The sequence below is a fragment of the Mirounga angustirostris genome, unplaced genomic scaffold, assembly GCF_029215605.1.
Source record: "Mirounga angustirostris isolate CCGP_5_RB_7025 unplaced genomic scaffold, mMirAng1.0.hap1 SCAF_8, whole genome shotgun sequence".
Classification (NCBI taxonomy): Eukaryota; Metazoa; Chordata; class Mammalia; order Carnivora; family Phocidae; genus Mirounga; species Mirounga angustirostris.
The window spans coordinates 110,892,414-110,904,578 of record NW_026991716.1 but is presented as its reverse complement, the minus strand read 5'-3'; the positions used below and the strand labels follow the sequence as shown (position 1 = coordinate 110,904,578).

Below are 12,165 nucleotides of genomic sequence, written 5' to 3'. Positions count from 1 at the left end.
TACAGTTCAGTGGCATTAAGTACACATTGTTGTACAGCCATCACTACGGTGCATCTCCAGAATGTTTTCATCTTCCCAAACTGAAACTCTATACAGTCTTCTGGTGTTTTTTACCCAACATTTTATCATATGCATTTTCCCATGTTGCAACTTGCTCCTTTTTTTTTTTATAACTTTCATTTTAGTGACTCTGAGATATTCTATCTAGATAATGTTCATGAATCTGCCTATTGTTAGACATTTATATGATTTTCACCTTTCTCTTTTGAAAATCACAAATATCTTTGTGTATACAACACTTTCCATATTTTGGCCTATTTCCTTAGAATAGCCAGTAGATTGAAGAATATGAACATTTTAGTGATTTTTAATACATGTTATCTAATTTTTTCTAAAAGTTATACCAAATTTATACTTCTTCTCTGAATTGATAGATATATTCATTCATTCTATTTTCTGTGAAATAAACAGAGATCTAGTAAGTTCTAAATACTTGCCAAATACCTTGCGGAAGAAAAACATACTCTCCTCAAAAGATTTCAATCCACTCTGGCCAGCATTAGTTATTACAGCCAGCATTCGTGACAACTAAGGACAAAAGGACTGATTTACTTGTCTAAAAGTTTTATTTTATTCCTTTGACTTTCAGTGAGAAGTTGTTCTTGCTACTTTGCTGATTCCTTTTGAGAATTTTCTTGCCTTTCCTTGTTTCCCCTTACTTTTCACTCAGATATGTGCTGATGACCAAATTACTTAATCCCTAATCTTGTTTCCTCATTGGTCAAATAGGAGTAATAATTGTACCAATGTCAAAGGGTTGTTGTCTGAACTCAGTGAGATACTGCCTATCTTAAGTCGTGCCTCGCACATTGTAAGTGCTCTGTAAACATTGCCTGTTACTGTTATTACTTCCAGGATAGATAAAGTGAAATGAATCTTCTATCAGTTGACCCAAGGAACAAGCATGGTAAGAACTGTGTGTGGACTTTCCCCTGGCCCTGTATGTCAATTTTTCAAACAAGTATTTTGTGTGTTTAAACAAACAAATCTACCAAGTCATGAACTTCCTTCATCTTTCTTTCCAAGAATAGAACAGGTGAATTAGTATACGGGTGGTGGGTTTTTGTTTGTTTTTCCTGAGGCATATTCCTGCTAAATTTTACAAAGTTCTGCTTACTGCTTCAAAAAGGAAAGATACGCCCTTCAGTTTTTTGTTACTTAGGATTTAGGAATGTCCCTCAATCAAAGAAATAGAACAGTGATAGGTTAGTGAGTTGAAAAAAAAATTGTACCCTGCACCCTAAGGAAAAATGAATTTTATTGTGCTGAATTGAATTGACAAGCATTGGGCTGAATTGAATTGACAAGCATTGGGCTACTCAGTGTGCTAATGAGCCAGCCAGGAGACTCCAAATTCTGTTTAATCAAGCTTCTACTCTTAGCAAAATTTTTAAAAAGTCTTTTTCTTCCTGATCTTATACATATATATGTATATAGATATATTTCCAGTTCTATCATAAACTTGGTCATTGATAGCGAGGAATACATGGCTCGGTAAATAAATTATATGAATGTTAAATTGAATTTCACATTGTGTTGTTTACAAAGACTAAAGATATGAGTACTTGACAGATGTCAATCAATAGGTTCTATTGTTCTAGGAATTGTATATATGACATTAAAATTCTTAATAAAAATATCTATTCAACTGTGACCACATCTATTTTACTTGAAAATTTTACAAAATGGATATACTGCGCAACCAAATAGTCTGTTCACAGAAGCAAGTAAATGTGGCATATGGTGAAACCACTTCAAGCTGCTGAAGAACTAGCAAACTGTAAAATACTTTACTGTCATAATAGAGCATCATTTTCCTCCGGATGAAATCATTCGTTGCCGTTTTCATTGTCAGTGTAAAGTCCTTTCGTTAAATACTTCTGTCTTAAGTACCTATTAGATATTAAAAACATAGCAAAAAACCTTTTTTTCTACTCCCGCAGACCTGTGGGAAAGGAAAAGATACTAAACCCTGATGCAGTTCTTAGGTTCTTCCTAAGGGAAGAAGCAGAAAGAGGCCGGAAGGTTTCAGAACCACAAGCAAAGTCAGCGAAGCAGAGCGTAAAGCCAAATATTCGGCAAATGACAAATAAACCAGAAAGGAGACACGCCAGCTGCTCCCACTGGAAAGTTACCGAACGTTTATTTTGGTTCAAGTTTTATTTTTATATCATAAGGAACAATAAGTTTTCTGTGGGGGTGGGGTGTCTTAGTCCTTATTACAGGAATAAAGAACAGTGAGTTTTCAGTGCAGGTGGGTGTTTCCCTACACTCCCGCTTCTTCCTACCGGCATCCGCTCCGGTGGGACCTCCACCGCGGGGACAGGGGAGCCCAGGACGCCTCTGCTCGGGCGCTGGGGCTTTCTCCGCGCTCCTCCTCTGTGGTCCCGCCACACTGCTTACCAAACACTCGCATCTCAAACTCCGATTTCTGCAACAGGGTAGCCAACGGCGCGGGTCCGCTTTCCCGCCCGCTCCCCCGAGCGGCGGCGGGCGGCGAACAAAGGCGGCGAGAGGCGCGCGGCGCGAGGCGCGCGGCCGGAGCTGGCGCGCGTCTCTCCGGCAGGAGGCGGCGGCGCCGCGCCAGAGCCTACATTCCTCAGAAGCTACCGGGGCCGGCAGGGCGACGTCACCCCCGGCTCCGCCCCCGTCCCTCCCGGAGCAAAGTAACTCTTGACTAACAGGAGCAGCCTCCGCTGAGCATGGAGAGCTGCCGCCGCGGCCGGCCGGCGACGCGGGAGACGCTTGCGCCCCAGAGGTAGTTTGGGGACCGCGAAGAAGGAAAAAGTGCCGGCGGGCGGCTGTGGACTTCCCGCCCTCGTCCCGCGAGGCCCGGCTGGCACCTCGGTCGTGGATTTCGCTGCGATCCACCCGGCAGCGCTTTGCAAAGCTGCTTGAAACTTCTCCCAAAGTCGACATGGATACGGCGGCGGCGGCGCTGCCTGTTTCTGTGGCGCTCTTGCTCCTCTCCCCTTGGTCTCCCCTGGGGTCGGCCCACGGCCAGTTCTCCGCAGGTGAGTGGCCCAGAAGGTGGGCGTGTGGGTTGGAGGGGGGCGTCCGGATGCCCGACGAATGCTCCCCGGCCCGGGGCTCGCGAGGGCTGGAGCCGGCTCCTCGCCAGGGCCGGGGGGCAACGATTCGGGGGAAGCTTTCGCGGCCCGGGCGGGAGCACAGGGCAGAGGGAGAGATGTCCCCAGAGTTTGTGCTAGGTGGGACGCGGGGCACCGGGCTGGGCGCCACTTGGCTCAGGTAACTTTCATCTCCGCGACCCATTGTTCCTCTCGAAGGCTCGCTCGGGGCCAGGGCTGGCAGGGCTGCCCGGGAGTGTGGGGAGACATTGCTTTTCTTGGGAAATTGGTAGCCTCCGCGTCCAGCGCACGCTGCACCACGCTGGGGAAGAGGGAGGAAAAAGTAGTTACGACTCGGGAACGGCTACCCTGTTGCTAGTGGTGCGGGCTTGTTGCTGTTTGCCTCTAGAGCGTTCAAGAAAAAAAAAAAAAAGAATTATTTCCCCCCCCACTCCCGCCCGGGAAGCCATTGTCAGAAATGTGGAGACTGGCAGGGACTGACCTCGGCGCGCTTTGCCAGGTGCTTTTTGTCCCGGGAATAACCTCCCTTGACTATTGTCTAACTACTTCCCCGTCCCTCCCCCAGTCCCTTTCTCCTCCCCCAGTGTTGGCTGCTCCTGGTTTTGCCCTGTGCGTTAGGGCACTGCGTGGAGTAGGTTCCGTGTGTCTGCTGGAGGAGCTTGAAGATGTTTTGAAATATGATTCTAAGGACGCACACCGAGCAGTCCTGGGCAGCGAGGTCTGGGTGCCGGGCGCGGGGAGCCTGACCCCGGCTGAGGCAGCCCGCTCCTCCGGGGGAGCCCGCCTCGGGGATGGGGGCTGCGAGCGACAGCCGGCAGAGTACAAAGGGAGGGGTGGTGTGCTCCTGTAGGTTGGCTCTTTGGGTTCTTGGTAAAGCCACTTACAGAAGTCCGTGAAACCCCGTCTCTCCCAGTCCCGTCCTCTACCCTTCCAGTTTTGTTCTTTTCTGTTAGTTGCTTCTTTCGTTCTCTCCTCTTGGGGCTCTGAAGTTTCACCAGGTGGGCGCTGGGGAGCGGGCTCCCGGGCGCTTGTCTGCTGCTCGCGGGTCCTGACAACTTTTCTGGCCAGTCCACCCAGCTCAGCTTGGCTGGCAAGCGCATCTGCTGCCCTGGGTCTTGGTGCGGATGGTGACGGAGAACACCGGGAAAGTGACAGCCGCGCTCTTGGCTGAGGCCGCAGGGTCGGAGAACGAACTTAACTTTGCGCCTGTCAGTTTCTCTCCTTGTTGTGGCTGCCCTGTTTCCTGGAAATAAACTCAGATTGTTGTGACCGGGAGTAATGTTTATTTCCCTTACATCCCCTCTTCCCCACCGTAGAACGCTATCAAAGGAGTTAGACCGCAGATGCAGGTGGCAGCATGTGTTGTGCTCTAAAGCAGATTATGAAATGCAGCGTGTAGAGGAAAGCCATGTCTATTGGTGATGTATGCAGGACAACAGATCTATGCAATGAGTGATCCGATGGCTTAATTTAATTCTTTCTGGAGTAAGCATCACTACTGAATGCATCTCTGACATATCATGCCGGTTGGTATTGGAACCGTGCTTGATGTAAGTCATTATGTGCAGGCAGATTAGAGTGGGTATTGATTTCTGCACAGTGTTTGTCGCTGCACCGAGAGCCTGTGCTTCAAAAGGCATGTACTTGGTTAATTGAAAGTTTGAATTCTACCAGTTGCATCATTAGACTTACATGTATTCAAGAGTTTCGACTATTAACGTCTCAACAGCGGATGGGTATATTTTCAGCAGTAAAGAAACTTTTATATTTCTCGTTTCAAATGTTATTTACCCTTTAGTAGGTATTAAATTCCCTCCAACAGAATGTGCAGATGAGCTTTTCTGATCTCCGGAGTTTAGATATCGCTAATGAACAATTGCGTTCTCAGACATCCAGTTCTAAGTAATTTTACCAAATATGCCTGGCTTTGCTTTAGTGACAAAGTGAAACCTTTGACTTTCAGTTATGTTTAAGTAAGAGAATGTGCAGTCCTAATAAATGCAATTCTTGTAGAACTGTATCTCAAAAATTTTGCCATTCAGGATTTGCATGCTTTTTTCCCCCTGTTTAAAGTCAGATTGTGAATCTGCCTTTCTCCATGAATTAAAAGTTTGTTTTGTAAACATTTTCGTGTTCTGGTTATCCTAAGCCACTTGGTATTCTACTATCATCAGATTTTATGGCAGTCAGATTTGTTGTAAATACATAAATTCAGAGATTGAAGGTGTATTTCTTTCTTGCTGTTTTTTTTTCTTGGATTCTACTTTAAATAATGAACTTTTAGTTCTTTTGAGAAATTTGAATAAAATGCTTTAAAAGTCTAAAACAAATATATATTCAAATTTTTGAATATCCTGTTAAATAGGTCTTTTAAATCACATCCATTAAGGCCAATTTACCACTTTTAGATATTATGATGTGGTTTCTAATGTAGTACACTTCAAAAGCAAATTTTGAAAGACTAAGGATTGTTGGATATGTCATATACTCATCCAGTGTTCTCTCTTTAAACCACAAATTTAATAATATTTTTATCACTGGGACTTTTTCCTTAGTTTTTGGAATGAAAGTGTAAAAATGCTGCATGGTGAGCCTCTTTAAAACCAGAACAGCCTGTAAATATCAACTTGCGTTATTTTAGCTTAATCTTTCACTTAAAATTATACTAGTGTCCTACCTGGGGAAACTGAGGAATAGAAGCACAAAGATGCACTGACATTCATGGGGTTGTGTAGCTGTTATCTCTTGATATTATAACGTAAGACAGTTTTCTGTCTTGGGACTCAGATGCCTGACAAAACCAGTCACAGAGAAGTTACTTGGAAACTCAGCTTTCTCATCTGTAAAATGGTGATAATAATACCTGTCCTAACCTTTCCACCTGGTTTTTATGAAATAATTTATGTGAACTGGCACTGTAAGTTGTAAAGCATTATGCAGCTCTCTGGAGTGTAGGCGTCATACATTAAGGTAGCTAAGTGCCTTGACTTTAGTCTCCTTGGCTTGCTCCCACACTCGCCTAGTGAGGACAGGCTGTTCAGGAGAGAGTGTGTGTGTGTGTGTGTGTTTCCTCTGCCAGTCATTCATTTTAATCATTATTAAACATAAACATCCTAGATTGGCCAGACTCTAATTTTATCAGTACAGTGAGAGAAATTATCCTTAATTTTTTTTTTTTTTTGCTTACCTCATGTAAATTGTTATTTGAGCTCTACCTGTGGAAGAGTCGTTATTAACATTCCTAACAATAGAAGAAATATATAGTCATTTGTTTAGCTGTTTGTTCAACTGTTGGTTGTTCAGCTTTTTCATCAGAGTATGGAGAAAAAAATATGCAGCGTTTTAGATGCAGTCTTATCAATGACCTAGAGAGGGACTATTGTGTCTCTAGTATGATGTGAGCCTGGAAATGCAGCTCAAGATCCTCACTTGATCTAGTTCCTGGCATGTCACACTGTAAGTGTGCACTCACTTGATCCCTTAGGACCTTGCAACTCATCTAAACAATGCCACTTTCCTGGTGTCTGACTCCTTGATGTCTCTGTATGTGAAGTTAATTTCTTTCATACTTACTACCTACTAGGAAAATACATCAGAAACAGCTTGTTTCAAGGTTTGTGCGCCGATTTTCTGGTTTTGATTGACCAGAATCGCTCAGTCCCTCAATTCATTAAAACTATAAATTTTAACACTAGTAATGGTATATAAGTGGACATTTCCAGGACTGTTTTTTCTCTCACTATTCTCCATACATCTGACTCTGCTGATTTTCCTAGATTGCAAGATGTCGTTTTGTGTCTGGCCTACCCAGACGGGAAGAGGCAGGTCTGGCTGCTATTTGGGCTTGGCATGTGTGCTGCTGACAGCTCTTCTCTTTGTACTCATAAACGCGAATTTGAAAAATAAATCAACCCCTCCGCTGCCCTGCCCCTCCCCCACACTCCTTCCCACTCCTCTTTAGCAACAACAAAGCCCGCATGCACATAGCCAACATCACAGTCTTTTTGTTCCTCCTAAATAGCTGGACATGTTCTTAAAAACTGGAACTATGACTCAACCACTATGCAGAGTGAACGCCAGTTTTCCCATCAAATCTCATATTTCTACCAGTGATGGTTTACTACACATTTTTATGGCCTTTAAAAAACATTTAGTTCATGTGATAAGGGTCCTATATAGAGAAACCGTGTTGTTGCCTACCAGTGCTTTTGAAGTCCCATGATCTAGGTCTGTTCAAGGTGGTGTTAAAGACAGTGTAAATCATGCTAAATATGGATACTTCTAGAGGCATGGAAAATGCTGTCCTCATCTGCCCTGTGCTATTCCCATTTCCTCTACTTGCTCTTCATGGAGGGCAGGAAGAGGATTGCTGCAGGACTGAGAGCAGGAAACATCAAGAGAGTTTACAGATTGCTCTTAAGGACAAAACAAAGAACACTAGGATTCTGTGTGTGTGTGTGTGTGTGTGTGTGTGTTTGATCTTTTATTTACTTTTCTAAAGAGGGGAAAAAAGTACCTTATTTTTGATTTGTTTATTGGAGTCAGCCTTTGCCTTTGTCCAAACACATTCATTTCTTATTCTGTAGATGTAAAAATTTCCCTCTGTGTATTCCTCTCAGACTTTATCCTTTGATCATATGTATTTTGTGTTCCGTTATCAAGTGGTGTTTCTCTTTGTCTAAAAAGGTTATAATTGCTTTTGAACATGACTTGTTTTTTCACCAAAACTCATGCTGTTTATCATGGTTACTGAACGATGATATCTTCCCAGTTCATGATGTCTTAAACTGGTATTTGATAACAGAGTAAGTAAGTCTGTCCATCAGGCTAATTTTAATTTTAATTGAAGCCAGAAATAAAGTTGTAAATCGATGAAATGATATTTTAATGTCACAGAGTGTTTGTGCTTAGGTATCTCTGAATGGAAGACAGACTTTAAGTTCCTTTTTGTAAGTGGGGATAGAACACATTTGAGGACCATATTGCCTGTTATTTTGAGATGAGTGAGATAAGTTATATACAACTATGCTTTGGAAAATGGAAAAAATGGAAAAAAAAACGTGTTTGAATCTTTGATAGCGGTGAGAACTCTGGAGGTAGATAGTTTATAAACTTTAAGCTCTATCTTAGGAGAGATGTGTTTTTATGAGCAATGCTCTTAGGGAAACTTTGTTCCACATACGAGTTTTTCTTAGTTCCATGAAGATTCTGTTGAGAGAGGGATGTTTATTTTCCCTGAAGTAGTCTTATGGGATATTCTTTTGTAGTTAATATTTTAGTAATAAAAACTGAACATACATAATTCAACCTAGTTTTGTGAGGTTTTGCAGAGTGTTGAGGTTCTGGGAAAACACTGGGCTCAGGGTGTAAGACCGTATCGATCCTGTTGTGGAACATTGCCATTTTACCACTTAACTCTGCTTGGAGTTTTTGGCATTCTCGGCTGTGTGTTGATAATCCATAAAAATTACGAATGGCTTATTTTGTCACTTACAATTGTTTTAGGAGCAAATTAAGTAGTCCTGAGTGAAATAATCCATGTTTCCACTTTATATGATTGTAGAGCTCTGGTAATAAAAATGATGAGCAGGGCAGTGCTGGCTGAATTTTTCTACAGGTTAGTCATTCTAGGAATTATCTTCTTAAGAGGAATGCAGATAGAAATAAAGCCAAATAAAAGAATGTCTAGGTGAGTTCTTATTTGCATTTATTTTGTTGGGAAAGCTGAAAGATATATGTATTTTGTACACACACACACACACATACATATCTTAACAGTGATAGAACTTCATTGTCCAAAGGTTTGGGTGAGAAGGAAGCTAAGGACATCTACAGATGGAGTCAAACTCCTGTACTTCTATTTTGGAAAGAGTATTGCAAATAGATAATTACTTTGCCTATTTCATAGATGAAAAAACTGAAATGGATGAACGAACTATATAGTATATAATACGTTGTACTATACTTTTAATGAGAACGTAATAAATCTTCCTCCGGATTGGTGTCTATTTTTATAAACCCTTCCCAATGCAGCCTGCTCCTTAACCAGCTGCTTGCAGGCTGATTCTCCAAACCCTATCCAGAGCAGCAGCTGACCAGCTGCAGAAATTCCCGTAATCCTTGTTGGGTGGTGGGGTGACCTAGCAGCTGCTTCATACGGCCACAGCTCCTTGATATGATTCGCCTTAGGTCATTCAACAAATTCAAGAGTAGAGAGGAAGCCCCACCTAGGGATTGATGGCTGACTGCCTCATGGTCAGTGGATTCATCAACTCCAAGGTGCCCTAGAATTTTGCTGCTTGAATGTGGTCCATGGACGAGCAACATCAGTCTTGGGAACTTGTGATGATCTTGTGGTCACTTATCAGAGCTCTTCTCAGAACTACTGACTCAGAATCTGCATTTTAATAAAATCTCCAGGTGATTTGCTTGAACATGTAATTTTGAGAAACACTGCTTTAGGACAAAGAAAGCTCAGCTTGAAAAGATTTGTCACATGCACTTTACTGTAGAATTTTAAGAGTATTGTGAAGGGATTAATTACAATATGAAACAAATTTCCCTGGAATTATATTTCTGATCAGTATTTACTTAATTATAATTTAATGCCCCAGACACATCAAAACAACAGTACTATTCACTTTTTAGAAAGAATACTCAGATTTTGAAAGAAGTATTTTCATAAGAGAATAAAAATAAGGCTAAATGGTTTTGGCTATGAACATGTTGTGTGAGAATATTTAAAGGTAAAGATATTATCAAGGAACCAAACATGATACAGGCCAATAATTTTTATTTAGCATATTGATATGTTGATACAGGAAATGATATTCCCTCTGGTAATAATAGTAGAAGCAGTTTCTTGTTTTATATTTCTCTTTTTCTTCTGAGTGTAATATAAGGATCTTTGTAATAAGGAGCTCATTTATAGGACAGTCAAATTTAATGAATGGGAGTTAGGTAGAATGCATTAAATATCACTGGTGTTCTTTTTACTATCTTTTGTGCTCATATTTAAGAACAGATTCTTGTCAGTTTTCTCAAGAGAAAAATTATGATGTAATAGACAGTGTACAGTATTCATGTCAAAACACAATTTTACTTGCATTTTATAGCTTGCTTTAGCATTCTTTTAGAAAATGAATTTTCCCAGAAGACCTAATTGCCTTCTTATTAATGAGCCTGTAAGTGTGTTTTGTTACCCATTTACTATTCTAAACGTGTCTACTTTGGCTGGCTGTTTTAACAGTGAAGTCTCTGATTAAATCACGACTGCTATATTTGTTTTTGCCATTCACTAGCGATTCAGAATATACCGGCATAATGACATGGTTATGGCAGAGACTAATGGAAAACAAGAAATATAAATTAACGTTAACCTATAATAGTTGGTTGAATTATAATATTGGGAGCGGGAGTTTGGGGAAATACACAACAGAATTCTCTGCACGTTTGACTGGAAATGAAAGTCTCTTAACCTGTGTTGTTTGAAATACAAAATATATAGTTGCTGGATTCATAAATAAACTATAAATCAATGATCTCCATGTTTACTTATTCTAGACACTGGTGTTTAAAGGAAGAGGTTTAACTGTAGATAGATCAGTGCTTGAGTGGAGCTTAGCGATGGAGAGAAACCCAGAAAGGTACTTCCAAACATCTTAAAGAGCTTTAGAGGCTGAAGAATCTGACTTGTTACATTTTCTAATTTCACTAAAAATTTTAGAGCTTTCTCTTTGTACTACTTCTACTTTTATTCTTGTCAGCAGTAATTAAGTTCATTTATTCTCTCACACGTTGGAGAAGAGCAGTTGCAAAAACAACAATAGGAGCTGCCATGCACTGAGTGCCTACGACCTGACAGGCCTTATGGTCCATGTTTCACGTGAATTTAAATCCTCGTGATAATCCTTGAAGATTGGAATCCTCTCTGCTTTGCAAACTGAGGATTCGAGAGGTTAAGTAATAACTTGCCTCAGGTGACAGTGTGAGGAACTAGTCAAGCCAAAATTCATTATTGAATATATACATATATGTAGCAGTTAGGCATTTTTTTTTTTTGGTTGCATGTTGGCAGAAAATGCAACTCAGACTGGTTACAACAAAAGAGGAATTTATTTTCTCTCCTAACCGATCATCAGGGTGCAACTTGACTTAGAGGTCACATAATTCCACTGGGATATGACCTCTTTCTGCCCGCTCAGCTTCCCTGTGGGGCACTCCAGGAGCTTCATTCTTAGGCTCCATGTAGAGCATGGTAGCTTTGGCAGCTCCCATACCACAAGATTCTCGGTTCAAGTCTAGTATGAAAATGTGTACTTTATGTGGCGGTTGCACCGGCGAAGGCCCTGAGGTTCACTCTGATTAGATTCAGTGACTCAGAGACTCCAGCTGAGGGGAAGTAAGTGCACTGATAGGCTTAGTTGACTAGAATTCTGGGTTCAGCTCTAGATCCTCACTCAGGTCACATGGACTGATGGGGGCGCCATGGATCAAACCATCAGTTATCAACAGATCTGGGGATGAGTTCTGGAAAGACAATGGAACTACAGTGTGATTGCTCAAGATAGAATTAAATAAGTCGTGAGAAGTAAAAGCAAAGAAAGCGGGGTGCATCCTTTGACGGGGAAGAAAGTATATGGTGAGGAAAAGACAGTTGCATCAGAGGGTTCCCAGCTCTGGACCACTAAGTAGTAACATTAAGACATAGTGACCTAAACCTTAGTCTCTAAGGGGAAGAGGGCGGCGGAGGAAGAGGGGAAAGAGGTACTTTGCACCTGGCAGTTTTGTGTGCCTTGAAGATCAGTGGTTCATGATTTTTGAAGTGTTTCTTTTTTGGTTTATCTTCTAAGCCATGCTTTAAAGCATGAATTTTATTATTGTTTTTTTTTTTTTTAAAGATTTTATTTATTTACTTGAGAGAGAGAGAATGAGAGAGAACACATGAGAGGGGATAGGGTCAGAGGGAGAAGCAGACTCCCTGCTGAGCAGGGAGCCCGATGTGGGACTCGATCCA

General features: G+C 41.6%; 1 protein-coding gene across 2 annotated transcripts in view; it reads left to right on the top strand.

Moving 5' to 3' along the window:
* Positions 1 to 2,707: 2,707 nt before the first annotated feature.
* Positions 2,708 to 12,165, top strand: part of PTPRK (protein tyrosine phosphatase receptor type K) — a 556,644-nt gene continuing 547,186 nt past the window's right edge. Inside the window, exon 1 of one of the 2 annotated variants that reach the window (XM_045865517.2) lies at positions 2,708 to 3,074. In XM_045865517.2, the coding sequence (XP_045721473.1) occupies positions 2,978 to 3,074 (97 nt within the window). In that variant the 5' untranslated portion in view covers positions 2,708 to 2,977. The remainder of the gene's footprint in view (positions 3,075 to 12,165) is intronic. The other variant, XM_045865516.2, reaches the window with a different exon arrangement.